The sequence below is a fragment of the Hypomesus nipponensis genome, chromosome 4 (genome assembly GCF_054491055.1).
Source record: "Hypomesus nipponensis isolate SF chromosome 4, ASM5449105v1, whole genome shotgun sequence".
Lineage (NCBI taxonomy): Eukaryota > Metazoa > Chordata > Actinopteri > Osmeriformes > Osmeridae > Hypomesus > Hypomesus nipponensis.
Window position 1 is genome coordinate 9,068,347 of NC_140364.1, and position 21,058 is coordinate 9,089,404.

At 38.8% G+C, this 21,058-nt stretch overlaps 1 protein-coding gene across 1 annotated transcript in view; it reads left to right on the top strand.

Annotated features, from left to right (window-relative positions):
• Window positions 1-21,058, top strand: part of LOC146295383 (uncharacterized) — a 44,235-nt gene that overhangs the window by 8,515 nt on the left and 14,662 nt on the right. The window contains exons 9-18 of the mRNA XM_084695989.1: window positions 612-1,763; window positions 2,379-3,806; window positions 4,332-10,205; window positions 10,956-11,003; window positions 11,352-12,791; window positions 13,647-14,910; window positions 15,649-16,232; window positions 16,725-18,158; window positions 18,264-18,563; window positions 19,686-20,972. Of these exons, the coding sequence (XP_084552115.1) occupies window positions 612-1,763; window positions 2,379-3,806; window positions 4,332-10,205; window positions 10,956-11,003; window positions 11,352-12,791; window positions 13,647-14,910; window positions 15,649-16,232; window positions 16,725-18,158; window positions 18,264-18,563; window positions 19,686-20,972 (14,811 nt within the window). The remainder of the gene's footprint in view (window positions 1-611; window positions 1,764-2,378; window positions 3,807-4,331; window positions 10,206-10,955; window positions 11,004-11,351; window positions 12,792-13,646; window positions 14,911-15,648; window positions 16,233-16,724; window positions 18,159-18,263; window positions 18,564-19,685; window positions 20,973-21,058) is intronic.

Genomic DNA, 21,058 nt, shown 5'->3' on the forward strand with positions numbered 1-21,058 from the left:
AGGAAGAAGAGATTACACTTGCTATTGACAAAATACAGAAGGAAAGGGGATGTCTGGAACAAATGAAGACTGAGATTGACAGAGAGAGAAAGAATATGTTTGATGAGAAGGACAAAATGAACAGTGAAATTACTAAACTTCAGCTACGAGAGGCAGAAGTACTGAGAAAGCAGAAGGACCTGGAATGCATACAAGAGGAAATTACTCTGGATCAACAAGACATTACCAACAGTCGTGACATGATAAAAAAGGAGAGAGATGAGTTGGTTAACCGTGAGGCTGAACTGACCAAGAAAGAGGTGGAAGTTGAAATATGGAAATCAGAAGTTGATTCCATATTTGAAAAGCAGGATATGATTAAAAATAAGGCTGAAATAGAAGTGACATACGAGCAATCAGCATGTAAGCAATCAACAGGTTTAGAGAAGGTCAAATTAGATACAGTGGTGGGAAGTGAGTTGGATCAAAAAGCGTTGTCCATAAAGAGAGAAAGAGAGCAAGTTCTTAAAGACTTACAGTACATTATGATAGAAAAAAGCAGACTAAAAGAGAAAGAAGACGAACTGCAGAGACATTCTAAGGACTTAGAGGCTTTTGTGCATAATACCAAGATGGAGAAACAAAAAGTTGAGCAAATGGCTGCTCATATTCAAGAGCAAAAGGAGGAAATGGAAAGCCAAAAGGAAGAGTTTGATGTAAAAATGGCTGACTTGTCACAGGAAATTGATGTAAACAACAGACTGAAAGCAGAATTGTCTAACATGAAGAAGATAACATTGGAAGAGAGCGCTATCAAGGATAGGATAAGATTGGCAATGGATGAGTTGGAAGGGAGGAAGGCTGAAATGGAAAAAGAGAAAAAAGAAACAGAAAAGCACATGGCTGAAATGAAAGAGGAAGAGCAAGACATTAAGGAGAATATCAACAAGATGAGAGACAACCTTGAGCAGATCACGGCTGAAATACAACAACAGAGAGATGCGTTAGACAGGGCAATGGGAGAAATTAACATAAAAAAGAATGAACTGAAAGTAAGCTCTATAGAGGTGAATAAACAGAGAGATGAGATGTCAAATGAAAAGATCCAGGTGGAGCAAGACAAACGAAATATTCAAGATGAAAAGGTTGAACTGGAACGGATCAGGACTGAGTTACAAGAAAGGTCAGAGAATCTAGATCAACTCATGGACATGACAAAACGAGAAAAGGAGGGCCTTGAAGAGATTTCTGTCCAGATTCAGAAGGAAAGAGAGGATATTACAAAACAAATGGAAGATATCACGAGTAGAACACAGGTTCTTGAGGCAATGAAAGCTGAAGTTGAGTTAGAGAAACAAGGAATCGAAGACATCAAGAAGATGCTATCAAATGGCAGAGAAGAAATTGAAAAAGTCAAGATTGAGATGGAAGCAGAAAAGAGAAATATAAACAACCTGAACAGCAAAATGAAAGAAGATATGAATATCCTGGAAGGGAGGAAGGCTGAAATGGAAAAAGAGAAAAAAGAAGCAGAAAAGCACATGGCTGAAATAAAAGAGGAGGAGCATGACATTAAGGAGAGTATCAACAAGATGAGAGACAACCTTGAGCAGATCACGGCTGAAATACAACAACAGAGAGATGAGTTAGACAGGGCAATGGGAGAAATTAACATCCAAAAGAATGAACTGAAAGTAAGCTCTATAGAGGTGAATAAACAGAGAGATGAGATGTCAAAAGAAAAGATCCAGGTGGAGCAAGACAAACGAAATATTCAAGATGAAAAGGTTGAACTGGAACGGATCAGGACTGAGTTACAAGAAAGGTCAGAGAATCTAGATCAACTCATGGACATGACAAAACGAGAAAAGGAGGGCCTTGAAGAGATTTCTGGCCAGATTCAGAAGGAAAGAGAGGATATTACAAAACAAATGGAAGATATCAAGAATAGAACACAGGTTCTTGAGGCAATGAAAGCTGAAGTTGAGTCAGAGAAACACGGAATTGAAAACATCAAGAAGATGCTGTCAGATGAAAGAGATGACCTAAAACAGATGAAGATTAAGTTGGAAAGCCAACAGCTAGACATTGACAACACCAAGGGTAGAATTAGAATGGCAATGGATGAGCTGGAAGAGAAGAAGACTGAAATTGAAAAAGAGAAAAGAGAAGCAGAAAAGCACATGGCTGAATTGAAAGAGGAAGAGCAAGCCATTGAGGGTATCGACAAGATGAGAGACAACCTTGAGCAGATCACGGCTGAAATACAACAACAGAGAGATGAGTTAGACAGGGCAATGGGAGAAATTAACATCCAAAAGAATGAACTGAAAGTAAGCTCTATAGAGGTGAATAAACAGAGAGATGAGATGTCAAATGAAAAGATCCAGGTGGAGCAAGACAAACGAAATATTCAAGATGAAAAAGTTGAACTGGAACGGATCAGGACAGAGTTACAAGAAAGGTCAGAGAATCTAGATCAACTCATGGACATGACAAAACGAGAAAAGGAGGGCCTTGAAGAGATTTCTGGCCAGATTCAGAAGGAAAGAGAGGATATTACAAAACAAATGGAAGATATCAAGAATAGAACACAGGTTCTTGAGGCAATGAAAGCTGAAGTTGAGTCAGAGAAACACGGAATTGAAAACATCAAGAAGATGCTGTCAGATGAAAGAGATGACCTAAAACAGATGAAGATTAAGTTGGAAAGCCAACAGCTAGACATTGACAACACCAAGGGTAGAATTAGAATGGCAATGGATGAGCTGGAAGAGAAGAAGACTGAAATTGAAAAAGAGAAAAGAGAAGCAGAAAAGCACATGGCTGAATTGAAAGAGGAAGAGCAAGCCATTGAGGGTATCGACAAGATGAGAGACAACCTTGAGCAGATCACGGCTGAAATACAACAACAGAGAGATGAGTTAGACAGGGCAATGGGAGAAATTAACATCAAAAAGAATGAACTGAAAGTAAGCTCTATAGAGGTGAATAAACAGAGAGATGAGATGTCAAATGAAAAGATCCAGGTGGAGCAAGACAAACGAAATATTCAAGATGAAAAGGTTGAACTGGAACGGATCAGGACTGAGTTACAAGAAAGGTCAGAGAATCTAGATCAACTCATGGACATGACAAAACAAGAAAAGGAGGGCCTTGAGGAGATTTCTGGCCAGATGCAGAAGGAAAGAGAGGATATTACAAAACAAATGGAAGATGTCGAGAATAGAACACAGGTTCTTGAGGCAATGAAAGCTGAAGTTGAGTTAGAGAAACAAGGAATCGAAGACATCAAGAAGATGCTATCAAATGGCAGAGAAGAAATGGAAAAAGTCAAGATTGAGATGGAAGCAGAAAAGAGAAATATAAACAACCTGAACAGCAAAATGAAAGAAGATATGAATATCCTGGAAGGGAGGAAGGCTGAAATGGAAAAAGAGAAAAAAGAAGCAGAAAAGCACATGGCTGAAATGAAAGAGGAAGAGCATGACATTAAGGAGAGTATCAACAAGATGAGAGACAACCTTGAGCAGATCACGGCTGAAATACAACAACAGAGAGATGAGTTAGACAGGGCAATGGGAGAAATTAACATCAAAAAGAATGAACTGAAAGTAAGTTCTATAGAGGTGAATAAACAGAGAGATGAGATGTCAAAAGAAAAGATCCAGGTGGAGCAAGACAAACGAAATATTCAAGATGAAAAGGTTGAACTGGAACGGATCAGGACTGAGTTACAAGAAAGGTCAGAGAATCTAGATCAACTCATGGACATGACAAAACGAGAAAAGGAGGGCCTTGAAGAGATTTCTGGCCAGATTCAGAAGGAAAGAGAGGATATTACAAAACAAATGGAAGATATCAAGAATAGAACACAGGTTCTTGAGGCAATGAAAGCTGAAGTTGAGTCAGAGAAACACGGAATTGAAAACATCAAGAAGATGCTGTCAGATGAAAGAGATGACCTAAAACAGATGAAGATTAAGTTGGAAAGCCAACAGCTAGACATTGACAACACCAAGGGTAGAATTAGAATGGCAATGGATGAGCTGGAAGAGAAGAAGACTGAAATTGAAAAAGAGAAAAAAGAAGCAGAAAAGCACATGGCTGAATTGAAAGAGGAAGAGCAAGACATTAAGGAGGGTATCGACAAGATGAGAGACAACTTTGAGCAGATCACGGCTGAAATACAACAACAGAGAGATGAGTTAGACAGGGCAATGGGAGAAATTAACATCAAAAAGAATGAACTGAAAGTAAGTTCTATAGAGGTGAATAAACAGAGAGATGAGATGTCAAATGAAAAGATCCAGGTGGAGCAAGACAAACGAAATATTCAAGATGAAAAGGTTGAACTGGAACGGATCAGGACTGAGTTACAAGAAAGGTCAGAAAATCTAGATCAACTCATGGACATGACAAAACAAGAAAAGGAGGGCCTTGAGGAGATTTCTGGCCAGATGCAGAAGGAAAGAGAGGATATTACAAAACAAATGGAAGATGTCAAGAATAGAACACAGGTTCTTGAGGCAATGAAAGCTGAAGTTGAGTTAGAGAAACAAGGAATCGAAGACATCAAGAAGATGCTATCAAATGGCAGAGAAGAAATGGAAAAAGTCAAGATTGAGATGGAAGCAGAAAAGAGAAATATAAACAACCTGAACAGCAAAATGAAAGAAGATATGTCTATCCTGGAAGGGAGGAAGGCTGAAATGGAAAAAGAGAAAAAAGAAGCAGAAAAGCACATGGCTGAAATGAAAGAGGAAGAGCATGACATTAAGGAGAGTATCAACAAGATGAGAGACAACCTTGAGCAGATCACGGCTGAAATACAACAACAGAGAGATGAGTTAGACAGGGCAATGGGAGAAATTAACATAAAAAAGAATGAACTGAAAGTAAGCTCTATAGAGGTGAATAAACAGAGAGATGAGATGTCAAATGAAAAGATCCAGGTGGAGCAAGACAAACGAAATATTCAAGATGAAAAGGTTGAACTGGAACGGATCAGGACTGAGTTACAAGAAAGGTCAGAGAATCTAGATCAACTCATGGACATGACAAAACAAGAAAAGGAGGGCCTTGAGGAGATTTCTGGCCAGATGCAGAAGGAAAGAGAGGATATTACAAAACAAATGGAAGATGTCGAGAATAGAACACAGGTTCTTGAGGCAATGAAAGCTGAAGTTGAGTTAGAGAAACAAGGAATCGAAGACATCAAGAAGATGCTATCAAATGGCAGAGAAGAAATGGAAAAAGTCAAGATTGAGATGGAAGCAGAAAAGAGAAATATAAACAACCTGAACAGCAAAATGAAAGAAGATATGAATATCCTGGAAGGGAGGAAGGCTGAAATGGAAAAAGAGAAAAAAGAAGCAGAAAAGCACATGGCTGAAATGAAAGAGGAAGAGCATGACATTAAGGAGAGTATCAACAAGATGAGAGACAACCTTGAGCAGATCACGGCTGAAATACAACAACAGAGAGATGAGTTAGACAGGGCAATGGGAGAAATTAACATCAAAAAGAATGAACTGAAAGTAAGTTCTATAGAGGTGAATAAACAGAGAGATGAGATGTCAAAAGAAAAGATCCAGGTGGAGCAAGACAAACGAAATATTCAAGATGAAAAGGTTGAACTGGAACGGATCAGGACTGAGTTACAAGAAAGGTCAGAGAATCTAGATCAACTCATGGACATGACAAAACGAGAAAAGGAGGGCCTTGAAGAGATTTCTGGCCAGATTCAGAAGGAAAGAGAGGATATTACAAAACAAATGGAAGATATCAAGAATAGAACACAGGTTCTTGAGGCAATGAAAGCTGAAGTTGAGTCAGAGAAACACGGAATTGAAAACATCAAGAAGATGCTGTCAGATGAAAGAGATGACCTAAAACAGATGAAGATTAAGTTGGAAAGCCAACAGCTAGACATTGACAACACCAAGGGTAGAATTAGAATGGCAATGGATGAGCTGGAAGAGAAGAAGACTGAAATTGAAAAAGAGAAAAAAGAAGCAGAAAAGCACATGGCTGAATTGAAAGAGGAAGAGCAAGACATTAAGGAGGGTATCGACAAGATGAGAGACAACTTTGAGCAGATCACGGCTGAAATACAACAACAGAGAGATGAGTTAGACAGGGCAATGGGAGAAATTAACATCAAAAAGAATGAACTGAAAGTAAGTTCTATAGAGGTGAATAAACAGAGAGATGAGATGTCAAATGAAAAGATCCAGGTGGAGCAAGACAAACGAAATATTCAAGATGAAAAGGTTGAACTGGAACGGATCAGGACTGAGTTACAAGAAAGGTCAGAAAATCTAGATCAACTCATGGACATGACAAAACAAGAAAAGGAGGGCCTTGAGGAGATTTCTGGCCAGATGCAGAAGGAAAGAGAGGATATTACAAAACAAATGGAAGATGTCAAGAATAGAACACAGGTTCTTGAGGCAATGAAAGCTGAAGTTGAGTTAGAGAAACAAGGAATCGAAGACATCAAGAAGATGCTATCAAATGGCAGAGAAGAAATGGAAAAAGTCAAGATTGAGATGGAAGCAGAAAAGAGAAATATAAACAACCTGAACAGCAAAATGAAAGAAGATATGTCTATCCTGGAAGGGAGGAAGGCTGAAATGGAAAAAGAGAAAAAAGAAGCAGAAAAGCACATGGCTGAAATGAAAGAGGAAGAGCATGACATTAAGGAGAGTATCAACAAGATGAGAGACAACCTTGAGCAGATCACGGCTGAAATACAACAACAGAGAGATGAGTTAGACAGGGCAATGGGAGAAATTAACATCAAAAAGAATGAACTGAAAGTAAGTTCTATAGAGGTGAATAAACAGAGAGATGAGATGTCAAAAGAAAAGATCCAGGTGGAGCAAGACAAACGAAATATTCAAGATGAAAAGGTTGAACTGGAACGGATCAGGACTGAGTTACAAGAAAGGTCAGAGAATCTAGATCAACTCATGGACATGACAAAACAAGAAAAGGAGGGCCTTGAGGAGATTTCTGGCCAGATGCAGAAGGAAAGAGAGGATATTACAAAACAAATGGAAGATGTCGAGAATAGAACACAGGTTCTTGAGGCAATGAAAGCTGAAGTTGAGTTAGAGAAACAAGGAATCGAAGACATCAAGAAGATGCTATCAAATGGCAGAGAAGAAATGGAAAAAGTCAAGATTGAGATGGAAGCAGAAAAGAGAAATATAAACAACCTGAACAGCAAAATGAAAGAAGATATGAATATCCTGGAAGGGAGGAAGGCTGAAATGGAAAAAGAGAAAAAAGAAGCAGAAAAGCACATGGCTGAAATGAAAGAGGAAGAGCATGACATTAAGGAGAGTATCAACAAGATGAGAGACAACCTTGAGCAGATCACGGCTGAAATACAACAACAGAGAGATGAGTTAGACAGGGCAATGGGAGAAATTAACATCAAAAAGAATGAACTGAAAGTAAGTTCTATAGAGGTGAATAAACAGAGAGATGAGATGTCAAAAGAAAAGATCCAGGTGGAGCAAGACAAACGAAATATTCAAGATGAAAAGGTTGAACTGGAACGGATCAGGACTGAGTTACAAGAAAGGTCAGAGAATCTAGATCAACTCATGGACATGACAAAACGAGAAAAGGAGGGCCTTGAAGAGATTTCTGGCCAGATTCAGAAGGAAAGAGAGGATATTACAAAACAAATGGAAGATATCAAGAATAGAACACAGGTTCTTGAGGCAATGAAAGCTGAAGTTGAGTCAGAGAAACACGGAATTGAAAACATCAAGAAGATGCTGTCAGATGAAAGAGATGACCTAAAACAGATGAAGATTAAGTTGGAAAGCCAACAGCTAGACATTGACAACACCAAGGGTAGAATTAGAATGGCAATGGATGAGCTGGAAGAGAAGAAGACTGAAATTGAAAAAGAGAAAAAAGAAGCAGAAAAGCACATGGCTGAATTGAAAGAGGAAGAGCAAGACATTAAGGAGGGTATCGACAAGATGAGAGACAACCTTGAGCAGATCACGGCTGAAATACAACAACAGAGAGATGAGTTAGACAGGGCAATAGGAGAAATTAACATCAAAAAGAATGAACTGAAAGTAAGTTCTATAGAGGTGAATAAACAGAGAGATGAGATGTCAAATGAAAAGATCCAGGTGGAGCAAGACAAACGAAATATTCAAGATGAAAAGGTTGAACTGGAACGGATCAGGACTGAGTTACAAGAAAGGTCAGAGAATCTAGATCAACTCATGGACATGACAAAACAAGAAAAGGAGGGCCTTGAGGAGATTTCTGGCCAGATGCAGAAGGAAAGAGAGGATATTACAAAACAAATGGAAGATGTCAAGAATAGAACACAGGTTCTTGAGGCAATGAAAGCTGAAGTTGAGTTAGAGAAACAAGGAATCGAAGACATCAAGAAGATGCTATCAAATGGCAGAGAAGAAATGGAAAAAGTCAAGATTGAGATGGAAGCAGAAAAGAGAAATATAAACAACCTGAACAGCAAAATGAAAGAAGATATGTCTATCCTGGAAGGGAGGAAGGCTGAAATGGAAAAAGAGAAAAAAGAAGCAGAAAAGCACATGGCTGAAATGAAAGAGGAAGAGCATGACATTAAGGAGAGTATCAACAAGATGAGAGACAACCTTGAGCAGATCACGGCTGAAATACAACAACAGAGAGATGAGTTAGACAGGGCAATGGGAGAAATTAACATCAAAAAGAATGAACTGAAAGTAAGTTCTATAGAGGTGAATAAACAGAGAGATGAGATGTCAAAAGAAAAGATCCAGGTGGAGCAAGACAAACGAAATATTCAAGATGAAAAGGTTGAACTGGAACGGATCAGGACTGAGTTACAAGAAAGGTCAGAGAATCTAGATCAACTCATGGACATGACAAAACGAGAAAAGGAGGGCCTTGAAGAGATTTCTGGCCAGATTCAGAAGGAAAGAGAGGATATTACAAAACAAATGGAAGATATCAAGAATAGAACACAGGTTCTTGAGGCAATGAAAGCTGAAGTTGAGTCAGAGAAACACGGAATTGAAAACATCAAGAAGATGCTGTCAGATGAAAGAGATGACCTAAAACAGATGAAGATTAAGTTGGAAAGCCAACAGCTAGACATTGACAACACCAAGGGTAGAATTAGAATGGCAATGGATGAGCTGGAAGAGAAGAAGACTGAAATTGAAAAAGAGAAAAAAGAAGCAGAAAAGCACATGGCTGAATTGAAAGAGAAAGAGCAAGACATTAAGGAGGGTATCGACAAGATGAGAGACAACTTTGAGCAGATCAAGGCTGAAATACAACAACAGAGAGATGAGTTAGACAGGGCAATGGGAGAAATTAACATCAAAACGAATGAACTGAAAGTAAGCTCTATAGAGGTGAATAAACAGAGAGATGAGATGTCAAATGAAAAGATCCAGGTGGAGCAAGACAAACGAAATATTCAAGATGAAAAAGTTGAACTGGAACGGATCAGGACTGAGTTACAAGAAAGGTCAGAGAATCTAGATCAACTCATGGACATGACAAAACAAGAAAAGGAGGGCCTTGAGGAGATTTCTGGCCAGATGCAGAAGGAAAGAGAGGATATTACAAAACAAATGGAAGATGTCAAGAATAGAACACAGGTTCTTGAGGCAATGAAAGCTGAAGTTGAGTTAGAGAAACAAGGAATCGAAGACATCAAGAAGATGCTATCAAATGGCAGAGAAGAAATGGAAAAAGTCAAGATTGAGATGGAAGCAGAAAAGAGAAATATAAACAACCTGAACAGCAAAATGAAAGAAGATATGTCTATCCTGGAAGGGAGGAAGGCTGAAATGGAAAAAGAGAAAAAAGAAGCAGAAAAGCACATGGCTGAAATGAAAGAGGAAGAGCAAGACATTAAGGAGAGTATCAACAAGATGAGAGACAACCTTGAGCAGATCACGGCTGAAATACAACAACAGAGAGATGAGTTAGACAGGGCAATGGGAGAAATTAACATCAAAAAGAATGAACTGAAAGTAAGCTCTATAGAGGTGAATAAACAGAGAGATGAGATGTCAAATGAAAAGATCCAGGTGGAGCAAGACAAACGAAATATTCAAGATGAAAAGGTTGAACTGGAACGGATCAAGAATGAGTTACAAGAAAGGTCAGAGAATCTAGATCAACTCATGGACATGACAAAACGAGAAAAGGAGGGGCTTGAGGAGATTTCTGGCCAGATTCAGAAGGAAAGAGAGGATATTACAAAACAAATGGAAGATATCAAGAATAGAACACAGGTTCTTGAGGCAATGAAAGCTGAAGTTGAGTCAGAGAAACACGGAATTGAAAACATCAAGAAGATGCTGTCAGATGAAAGAGATGACCTAAAACAGATGAAGATTAAGTTGGAAAGCCAACAGCTAGACATTGACAACACCAAGGGTAGAATTAGAATGGCAATGGATGAGCTGGAAGAGAAGAAGACTGAAATTGAAAAAGAGAAAAAAGAAGCAGAAAAGCACATGGCTGAATTGAAAGAGAAAGAGCAAGACATTAAGGAGGGTATCGACAAGATGAGAGACAACTTTGAGCAGATCACGGCTGAAATACAACAACAGAGAGATGAGTTAGACAGGGCAATGGGAGAAATTAACATCAAAACGAATGAACTGAAAGTAAGCTCTATAGAGGTGAATAAACAGAGAGATGAGATGTCAAATGAAAAGATCCAGGTGGAGCAAGACAAACGAAATATTCAAGATGAAAAGGTTGAACTGGAACGGATCAGGACAGAGTTACAAGAAAGGTCAGAGAATCTAGATCAACTCATGGACATGACAAAACGAGAAAAGGAGGGCCTTGAAGAGATTTCTGGCCAGATTCAGAAGGAAAGAGAGGATATTACAAAACAAATGGAAGATATCAAGAATAGAACACAGGTTCTTGAGGCAATGAAAGCTGAAGTTGAGTCAGAGAAACACGGAATTGAAAACATCAAGAAGATGCTGTCAGATGAAAGAGATGACCTAAAACAGATGAAGATTAAGTTGGAAAGCCAACAGCTAGACATTGACAACACCAAGGGTAGAATTAGAATGGCAATGGATGAGCTGGAAGAGAAGAAGACTGAAATTGAAAAAGAGAAAAAAGAAGCAGAAAAGCACATGGCTGAATTGAAAGAGGAAGAGCAAGACATTAAGGAGGGTATCGACAAGATGAGAGACAACTTTGAGCAGATCACGGCTGAAATACAACAACAGAGAGATGAGTTAGACAGGGCAATGGGAGAAATTAACATCAAAAAGAATGAACTGAAAGTAAGCTCTATAGAGGTGAATAAACAGAGAGATGAGATGTCAAATGAAAAGATCCAGGTGGAGCAAGACAAACGAAATATTCAAGATGAAAAGGTTGAACTGGAACGGATCAGGACTGAGTTACAAGAAAGGTCAGAGAATCTAGATCAACTCATGGACATGACAAAACGTGAAAAGGAGGGCCTTGAAGAGATTTCTGGCCAGATTCAGAAGGAAAGAGAGGATATTACAAAACAAATGGAAGATATCAAGAATAGAACACAGGTTCTTGAGGCAATGAAAGCTGAAGTTGAGTCAGAGAAACACGGAATTGAAAACATCAAGAAGATGCTGTCAGATGAAAGAGATGACCTAAAACAGATGAAGATTAAGTTGGAAAGCCAACAGCTAGACATTGACAACACCAAGGGTAGAATTAGAATGGCAATGGATGAGCTGGAAGAGAAGAAGACTGAAATTGAAAAAGAGAAAAGAGAAGCAGAAAAGCACATGGCTGAATTGAAAGAGGAAGAGCAAGCCATTGAGGGTATCGACAAGATGAGAGACAACCTTGAGCAGATCACGGCTGAAATACAACAACAGAGAGATGAGTTAGACAGGGCAATGGGAGAAATTAACATCAAAAAGAATGAACTGAAAGTAAGTTCTATAGAGGTGAATAAACAGAGAGATGAGATGTCAAAAGAAAAGATCCAGGTGGAGCAAGACAAACGAAATATTCAAGATGAAAAGGTTGAACTGGAACGGATCAGGACTGATTTACAAGAAAGGTCAGAGAATCTAGATCAACTCATGGACATGACAAAACAAGAAAAGGAGGGCCTTGAGGAGATTTCTGGCCAGATGCAGAAGGAAAGAGAGGATATTACAAAACAAATGGAAGATGTCAAGAATAGAACACAGGTTCTTGAGGCAATGAAAGCTGAAGTTGAGTTAGAGAAACAAGGAATCGAAGACATCAAGAAGATGCTATCAAATGGCAGAGAAGAAATAGAAAAAGTCAAGATTGAGATGGAAGCAGAAAAGAGAAATATAAACAACCTGAACAGCAAAATGAAAGAAGATATGTCTATCCTGGAAGGGAGGAAGGCTGAAATGGAAAAAGAGAAAAAAGAAGCAGAAAAGCACATGGCTGAAATGAAAGAGGAAGAGCAAGACATTAAGGAGAGTATCAACAAGATGAGAGACAACCTTGAGCAGATCACGGCTGAAATACAACAACAGAGAGATGAGTTAGACAGGGCAATGGGAGAAATTAACATCAAAAAGAATGAACTGAAAGTAAGTTCTATAGAGGTGAATAAACAGAGAGATGAGATGTCAAAAGAAAAGATCCAGGTGGAGCAAGACAAACGAAATATTCAAGATGAAAAGGTTGAACTGGAACGGATCAGGACTGAGTTACAAGAAAGGTCAGAGAATCTAGATCAACTCATGGACATGACAAAACGAGAAAAGGAGGGCCTTGAAGAGATTTCTGGCCAGATTCAGAAGGAAAGAGAGGATATTACAAAACAAATGGAAGATATCAAGAATAGAACACAGGTTCTTGAGGCAATGAAAGCTGAAGTTGAGTCAGAGAAACACGGAATTGAAAACATCAAGAAGATGCTGTCAGATGAAAGAGATGACCTAAAAAAGATGAAGATTAAGTTGGAAAGCCAACAGCTAGACATTGACAACACCAAGGGTAGAATTAGAATGGCAATGGATGAGCTGGAAGAGAAGAAGACTGAAATTGAAAAAGAGAAAAAAGAAGCAGAAAAGCACATGGCTGAATTGAAAGAGGAAGAGCAAGACATTAAGGAGGGTATCGACAAGATGAGAGACAACTTTGAGCAGATCACGGCTGAAATACAACAACAGAGAGATGAGTTAGACAGGGCAATGGGAGAAATTAACATCAAAAAGAATGAACTGAAAGTAAGCTCTATAGAGGTGAATAAACAGAGAGATGAGATGTCAAATGAAAAGATCCAGGTGGAGCAAGACAAACGAAATATTCAAGATGAAAAGGTTGAACTGGAACGGATCAAGAATGAGTTACAAGAAAGGTCAGAGAATCTAGATCAACTCATGGACATGACAAAACGAGAAAAGGAGGGGCTTGAGGAGATTTCTGGCCAGATTCAGAAGGAAAGAGAGGATATTACAAAACAAATGGAAGATATCAAGAATAGAACACAGGTTCTTGAGGCAATGAAAGCTGAAGTTGAGTCAGAGAAACACGGAATTGAAAACATCAAGAAGATGCTGTCAGATGAAAGAGATGACCTAAAACAGATGAAGATTAAGTTGGAAAGCCAACAGCTAGACATTGACAACACCAAGGGTAGAATTAGAATGGCAATGGATGAGCTGGAAGAGAAGAAGACTGAAATTGAAAAAGAGAAAAGAGAAGCAGAAAAGCACATGGCTGAATTGAAAGAGGAAGAGCAAGCCATTGAGGGTATCGACAAGATGAGAGACAACCTTGAGCAGATCACGGCTGAAATACAACAACAGAGAGATGAGTTAGACAGGGCAATGGGAGAAATTAACATCAAAAAGAATGAACTGAAAGTAAGTTCTATAGAGGTGAATAAACAGAGAGATGAGATGTCAAAAGAAAAGATCCAGGTGGAGCAAGACAAACGAAATATTCAAGATGAAAAGGTTGAACTGGAACGGATCAGGACTGAGTTACAAGAAAGGTCAGAGAATCTAGATCAACTCATGGACATGACAAAACAAGAAAAGGAGGGCCTTGAGGAGATTTCTGGCCAGATGCAGAAGGAAAGAGAGGATATTACAAAACAAATGGAAGATGTCAAGAATAGAACACAGGTTCTTGAGGCAATGAAAGCTGAAGTTGAGTTAGAGAAACAAGGAATCGAAGACATCAAGAAGATGCTATCAAATGGCAGAGAAGAAATGGAAAAAGTCAAGATTGAGATGGAAGCAGAAAAGAGAAATATAAACAACCTGAACAGCAAAATGAAAGAAGATATGTCTATCCTGGAAGGGAGGAAGGCTGAAATGGAAAAAGAGAAAAAAGAAGCAGAAAAGCACATGGCTGAAATGAAAGAGGAAGAGCAAGACATTAAGGAGAGTATCAACAAGATGAGAGACAACCTTGAGCAGATCACGGCTGAAATACAACAACAGAGAGATGAGTTAGACAGGGCAATGGGAGAAATTAACATCAAAAAGAATGAACTGAAAGTAAGTTCTATAGAGGTGAATAAACAGAGAGATGAGATGTCAAAAGAAAAGATCCAGGTGGAGCAAGACAAACGAAATATTCAAGATGAAAAGGTTGAACTGGAACGGATCAGGACTGAGTTACAAGAAAGGTCAGAGAATCTAGATCAACTCATGGACATGACAAAACGAGAAAAGGAGGGCCTTGAAGAGATTTCTGGCCAGATTCAGAAGGAAAGAGAGGATATTACAAAACAAATGGAAGATATCAAGAATAGAACACAGGTTCTTGAGGCAATGAAAGCTGAAGTTGAGTCAGAGAAACACGGAATTGAAAACATCAAGAAGATGCTGTCAGATGAAAGAGATGACCTAAAAAAGATGAAGATTAAGTTGGAAAGCCAACAGCTAGACATTGACAACACCAAGGGTAGAATTAGAATGGCAATGGATGAGCTGGAAGAGAAGAAGACTGAAATTGAAAAAGAGAAAAAAGAAGCAGAAAAGCACATGGCTGAATTGAAAGAGGAAGAGCAAGACATTAAGGAGGGTATCGACAAGATGAGAGACAACTTTGAGCAGATCACGGCTGAAATACAACAACAGAGAGATGAGTTAGACAGGGCAATGGGAGAAATTAACATCAAAAAGAATGAACTGAAAGTAAGCTCTATAGAGGTGAATAAACAGAGAGATGAGATGTCAAATGAAAAGATCCAGGTGGAGCAAGACAAACGAAATATTCAAGATGAAAAGGTTGAACTGGAACGGATCAGGACTGAGTTACAAGAAAGGTCAGAGAATCTAGATCAACTCATGGACATGACAAAACGAGAAAAGGAGGGCCTTGAAGAGATTTCTGGCCAGATTCAGAAGGAAAGAGAGGATATTACAAAACAAATGGAAGATATCAAGAATAGAACACAGGTTCTTGAGGCAATGAAAGCTGAAGTTGAGTCAGAGAAACACGGAATTGAAAACATCAAGAAGATGCTGTCAGATGAAAGAGATGACCTAAAACAGATGAAGATTAAGTTGGAAAGCCAACAGCTAGACATTGACAACACCAAGGGTAGAATTAGAATGGCAATGGATGAGCTGGAAGAGAAGAAGACTGAAATTGAAAAAGAGAAAAGAGAAGCAGAAAAGCACATGGCTGAATTGAAAGAGGAAGAGCAAGCCATTGAGGGTATCGACAAGATGAGAGACAACCTTGAGCAGATCACGGCTGAAATACAACAACAGAGAGATGAGTTAGACAGGGCAATGGGAGAAATTAACATCAAAAAGAATGAACTGAAAGTAAGCTCTATAGAGGTGAATAAACAGAGAGATGAGATGTCAAATGAAAAGATCCAGGTGGAGCAAGACAAACGAAATATTCAAGATGAAAAGGTTGAACTGGAACGGATCAAGAATGAGTTACAAGAAAGGTCAGAGAATCTAGATCAACTCATGGACATGACAAAACGAGAAAAGGAGGGGCTTGAGGAGATTTCTGGCCAGATTCAGAAGGAAAGAGAGGATATTACAAAACAAATGGAAGATGTCAAGAATAGAACACAGGTTCTTGAGGCAATGAAAGCTGAAGTTGAGTTAGAGAAACAAGGAATCGAAGACATCAAGAAGATGCTATCAAATGGCAGAGAAGAAATGGAAAAAGTCAAGATTGAGATGGAAGCAGAAAAGAGAAATATAAACAACCTGAACAGCAAAATGAAAGAAGATATGAATATCCTGGAAGGGAGGAAGGCTGAAATGGAAAAAGAGAAAAAAGAAGCAGAAAAGCACATGGCTGAATTGAAAGAGGAAGAGCAAGACATTAAGGAGGGTATCGACAAGATGAGAGACAACCTTGAGCAGATCACGGCTGAAATACAACAACAGAGAGATGAGTTAGACAGGGCAATGGGAGAAATTAACATCAAAAAGAATGAACTGAAAGTAAGTTCTATAGAGGTGAATAAACAGAGAGATGAGATGTCAAAAGAAAAGATCCAGGTGGAGCAAGAAAAACGAAATATTCAAGATGAAAAGGTTGAACTGGAACGGATCAGGACTGAGTTACAAGAAAGGTCAGAGAATCTAGATCAACTCATGGACATGACAAAACGAGAAAAGGAGGGCCTTGAAGAGATTTCTGGCCAGATTCAGAAGGAAAGAGAGGATATTACAAAACAAATGGAAGATATCAAGAATAGAACACAGGTTCTTGAGGCAATGAAAGCTGAAGTTGAGTCAGAGAAACACGGAATTGAAAACATCAAGAAGATGCTGTCAGATGAAAGAGATGACCTAAAACAGATGAAGATTAAGTTGAAAAGCCAACAGCTAGACATTGACAACACCAAGGGTAGAATTAGAATTGCAATGGATGAGCTGAAAGAGAAGAAGACTGAAATTGAAAAAGAGAAAAAAGAAGCAGAAAAGCACATGGCTGAATTGAAAGAGGAAGAGCAAGACATTAAGGAGGGTATCGACAAGATGAGAGACAACTTTGAGCAGATCACGGCTGAAATACAACAACAGAGAGATGAGTTAGACAGGGCAATGGGAGAAATTAACATCAAAAAGAATGAACTGAAAGTAAGCTCTATAGAGGTGAATAAACAGAGAGATGAGATGTCAAATGAAAAGATCCAGGTGGAGCAAGACAAACGAAATATTCAAGATGAAAAGGTTGAACTGGAACGGATCAAGAATGAGTTACAAGAAAGGTCAGAGAATCTAGATCAACTCATGGACATGACAAAACGAGAAAAGGAGGGGCTTGAGGAGATTTCTGGCCAGATTCAGAAGGAAAGAGAGGATATTACAAAACAAATGGAAGATGTCAAGAATAGAACACAGGTTCTTGAGGCAATGAAAGCTGAAGTTGAGTTAGAGAAACAAGGAATCGAAGACATCAAGAAGATGCTATCAAATGGCAGAGAAGAAATGGAAAAAGTCAAGATTGAGATGGAAGCAGAAAAGAGAAATATAAACAACCTGAACAGCAAAATGAAAGAAGATATGAATATCCTGGAAGGGAGGAAGGCTGAAATGGAAAAAGAGAAAAAAGAAGCAGAAAAGCACATGGCTGAATTGAAAGAGGAAGAGCAAGACATTAAGGAGGGTATCGACAAGATGAGAGACAACCTTGAGCAGATCACGGCTGAAATACAACAACAGAGAGATGAGTTAGACAGGGCAATGGGAGAAATTAACATAAAAAAGAATGAACTGAAAGTAAGTTCTATAGAGGTGAATAAACAGAGAGATGAGATGTCAAAAGAAAAGATCCAGGTGGAGCAAGACAAACGAAATATTCAAGATGAAAAGGTTGAACTGGAACGGATCAAGAATGAGTTACAAGAAAGGTCAGAGAATCTAGATCAACTCATGGACATGACAAAACGAGAAAAGGAGGGGCTTGAGGAGATTTCTGGCCAGATTCAGAAGGAAAGAGAGGATATTACAAAACAAATGGAAGATGTCAAGAATAGAACACAGGTTCTTGAGGCAATGAAAGCTGAAGTTGAGTTAGAGAAACAAGGAATCGAAGACATCAAGAAGATGCTATCAAATGGCAGAGAAGAAATGGAAAAAGTCAAGATTGAGATGGAAGCAGAAAAGAGAAATATAAACAACCTGAACAGCAAAATGAAAGAAGATATGAATATCCTGGAAGGGAGGAAGGCTGAAATGGAAAAAGAGAAAAAAGAAGCAGAAAAGCACATGGCTGAATTGAAAGAGGAAGAGCAAGACATTAAGGAGGGTATCGACAAGATGAGAGACAACCTTGAGCAGATCACGGCTGAAATACAACAACAGAGAGATGAGTTAGACAGGGCAATGGGAGAAATTAACATAAAAAAGAATGAACTGAAAGTAAGTTCTATAGAGGTGAATAAACAGAGAGATGAGATGTCAAAAGAAAAGATCCAGGTGGAGCAAGACAAACGAAATATTCAAGATGAAAAGGTTGAACTGGAACGGATCAGGACTGAGTTACAAGAAAGGTCAGAGAATCTAGATCAACTCATGGACATGACAAAACGAGAAAAGGAGGGGCTTGAGGAGATTTCTGGCCAGATTCAGAAGGAAAGAGAGGATATTACAAAACAAATGGAAGATATCAAGAATAGAACACAGGTTCTTGAGGCAATGAAAGCTGAAGTTGAGTCAGAGAAACACGGAATTGAAAACATCAAGAAGATGCTGTCAGATGAAAGAGATGACCTAAAACAGATGAAGATTAAGTTGGAAAGCCAACAGCTAGACATTGACAACACCAAGGGTAGAATTAGAATGGCAATGGATGAGCTGAAAGAGAAGAAGACTGAAATTGAAAAAGAGAAAATAGAAGCAGAAAAGCACATGGCTGAATTGAAAGAGGAAGAGCAAGACATTAAGGAGGGTATCGACAAGATGAGAGACAACCTTGAGCAGATCACGGCTAAAATACAACAACAGAGAGATGAGTTAGACAGGACAATGGGAGAAATTAACATCAAAAAGAATGAACTGAAAGTAAGTTCTATAGAGGTGAATAAACAGAGAGATGAGATGTCAAAAGAAAAGATCCAGGTGGAGCAAGACAAACGAAATATTCAAGATGAAAAGGTTGAACTGGAACGGATCAGGACTGAGTTACAAGAAAGGTCAGAGAATCTAGATCAACTCATGGACATGACAAAACGAGAAAAGGAGGGCCTTGAAGAGATTTCTGGCCAGATTCAGAAGGAAAGAGAGGATATTACAAAACAAATGGAAGATATCAAGAATAGAACACAGGTTCTTGAGGCAATGAAAGCTGAAGTTGAGTCAGAGAAACACGGAATTGAAAACATCAAGAAGATGCTGTCAGATGAAAGAGATGACCTAAAACAGATGAAGATTAAGTTGGAAAGCCAACAGCTAGACATTGACAACACCAAGAGTAGAATTAGAATGGCAATGGATGAGCTGAAAGAGAAGAAGACTGAAATTGAAAAAGAGAAAAGAGAAGCAGAAAAGCACATGGCTGAATTGAAAGAGGAAGAGCAAGCCATTGAGGGTATCGACAAGATGAGAGACAACCTTGAGCAGATCACGGCTGAAATACAACAACAGAGAGATGAGTTAGACAGGGCAATGGGAGAAATTAACATCAAAAAGAATGAACTGAAAGTAAGCTCTATAGAGGTGAATAAACAGAGAGATGAGATGTCAAATGGAAAGATCCAGGTGGAGCAAGACAAACGAAATATTCAAGATGAAAAGGTTGAACTGGAACGGATCAAGAATGAGTTACAAGAAAGGTCAGAGAATCTAGATCAACTCATGGACATGACAAAACGAGAAAAGGAGGGGCTTGAGGAGATTTCTGGCCAGATTCAGAAGGAAAGAGAGGATATTACAAAACAAATGGAAGATGTCAAGAATAGAACACAGGTTCTTGAGGCAATGAAAGCTGAAGTTGAGTTAGAGAAACAAGGAATCGAAGACATCAAGAAGATGCTATCAAATGGCAGAGAAGAAATGGAAAAAGTCAAGATTGAGATGGAAGCAGAAAAGAGAAATATAAACAACCTGAACAGCAAAATGAAAGAAGATATGAATATCCTGGAAGGGAGGAAGGCTGAAATGGAAAAAGAGAAAAAAGAAGCAGAAAAGCACATGGCTGAATTGAAAGAGGAAGAGCAAGACATTAAGGAGGGTATCGACAAGATGAGAGACAACCTTGAGCAGATCACGGCTGAAATACAACAACAGAGAGATGAGTTAGACAGGGCAATGGGAGAAATTAACATCAAAAAGAATGAACTGAAAGTAAGTTCTATAGAGGTGAATAAACAGAGAGATGAGATGTCAAAAGAAAAGATCCAGGTGGAGCAAGACAAACGAAATATTCAAGATGAAAAGGTTGAACTGGAACGGATCAGGACTGAGTTACAAGAAAGGTCAGAGAATCTAGATCAACTCATGGACATGACAAAACGAGAAAAGGAGGGCCTTGAAGAGATTTCTGGCCAGATTCAGAAGGAAAGAGAGGATATTACAAAACAAATGGAAGATGTCGAGAATAGAACACAGGTTCTTGAGGCAATGAAAGCTGAAGTTGAGTTAGAGAAACAAGGAATCGAAGACATCAAGAAGATGCTATCAAATGGCAGAGAAGAAATGGAAAAAGTCAAGATTGAGATGGAAGCAGAAAAGAGAAATATAAACAACCTGAACAGCAAAATGAAAGAAGATATGAATATCCTGGAAGGGAGGAAGGCTGAAATGGAAAAAGAGAAAAAAGAAGCAGAAAAGCACATGGCTGAATTGAAAGAGGAAGAGCAAGACATTAAGGAGGGTATCGACAAGATGAGAGACAACCTTGAGCAGATCACGGCTGAAATACAACAACAGAGAGATGAGTTAGACAGGGCAATGGGAAAAATTAACATCCAAAAGAATGAACTGAAAGTAAGTTCTATAGAGGTGAATAAACAGAGAGATGAGATGTCAAAAGAAAAGATCCAGGTGGAGCAAGACAAACGAAATATTCAAGATGAAAAGGTTGAACTGGAACGGATCAGGACTGAGTTACAAGAAAGGTCAGAGAATCT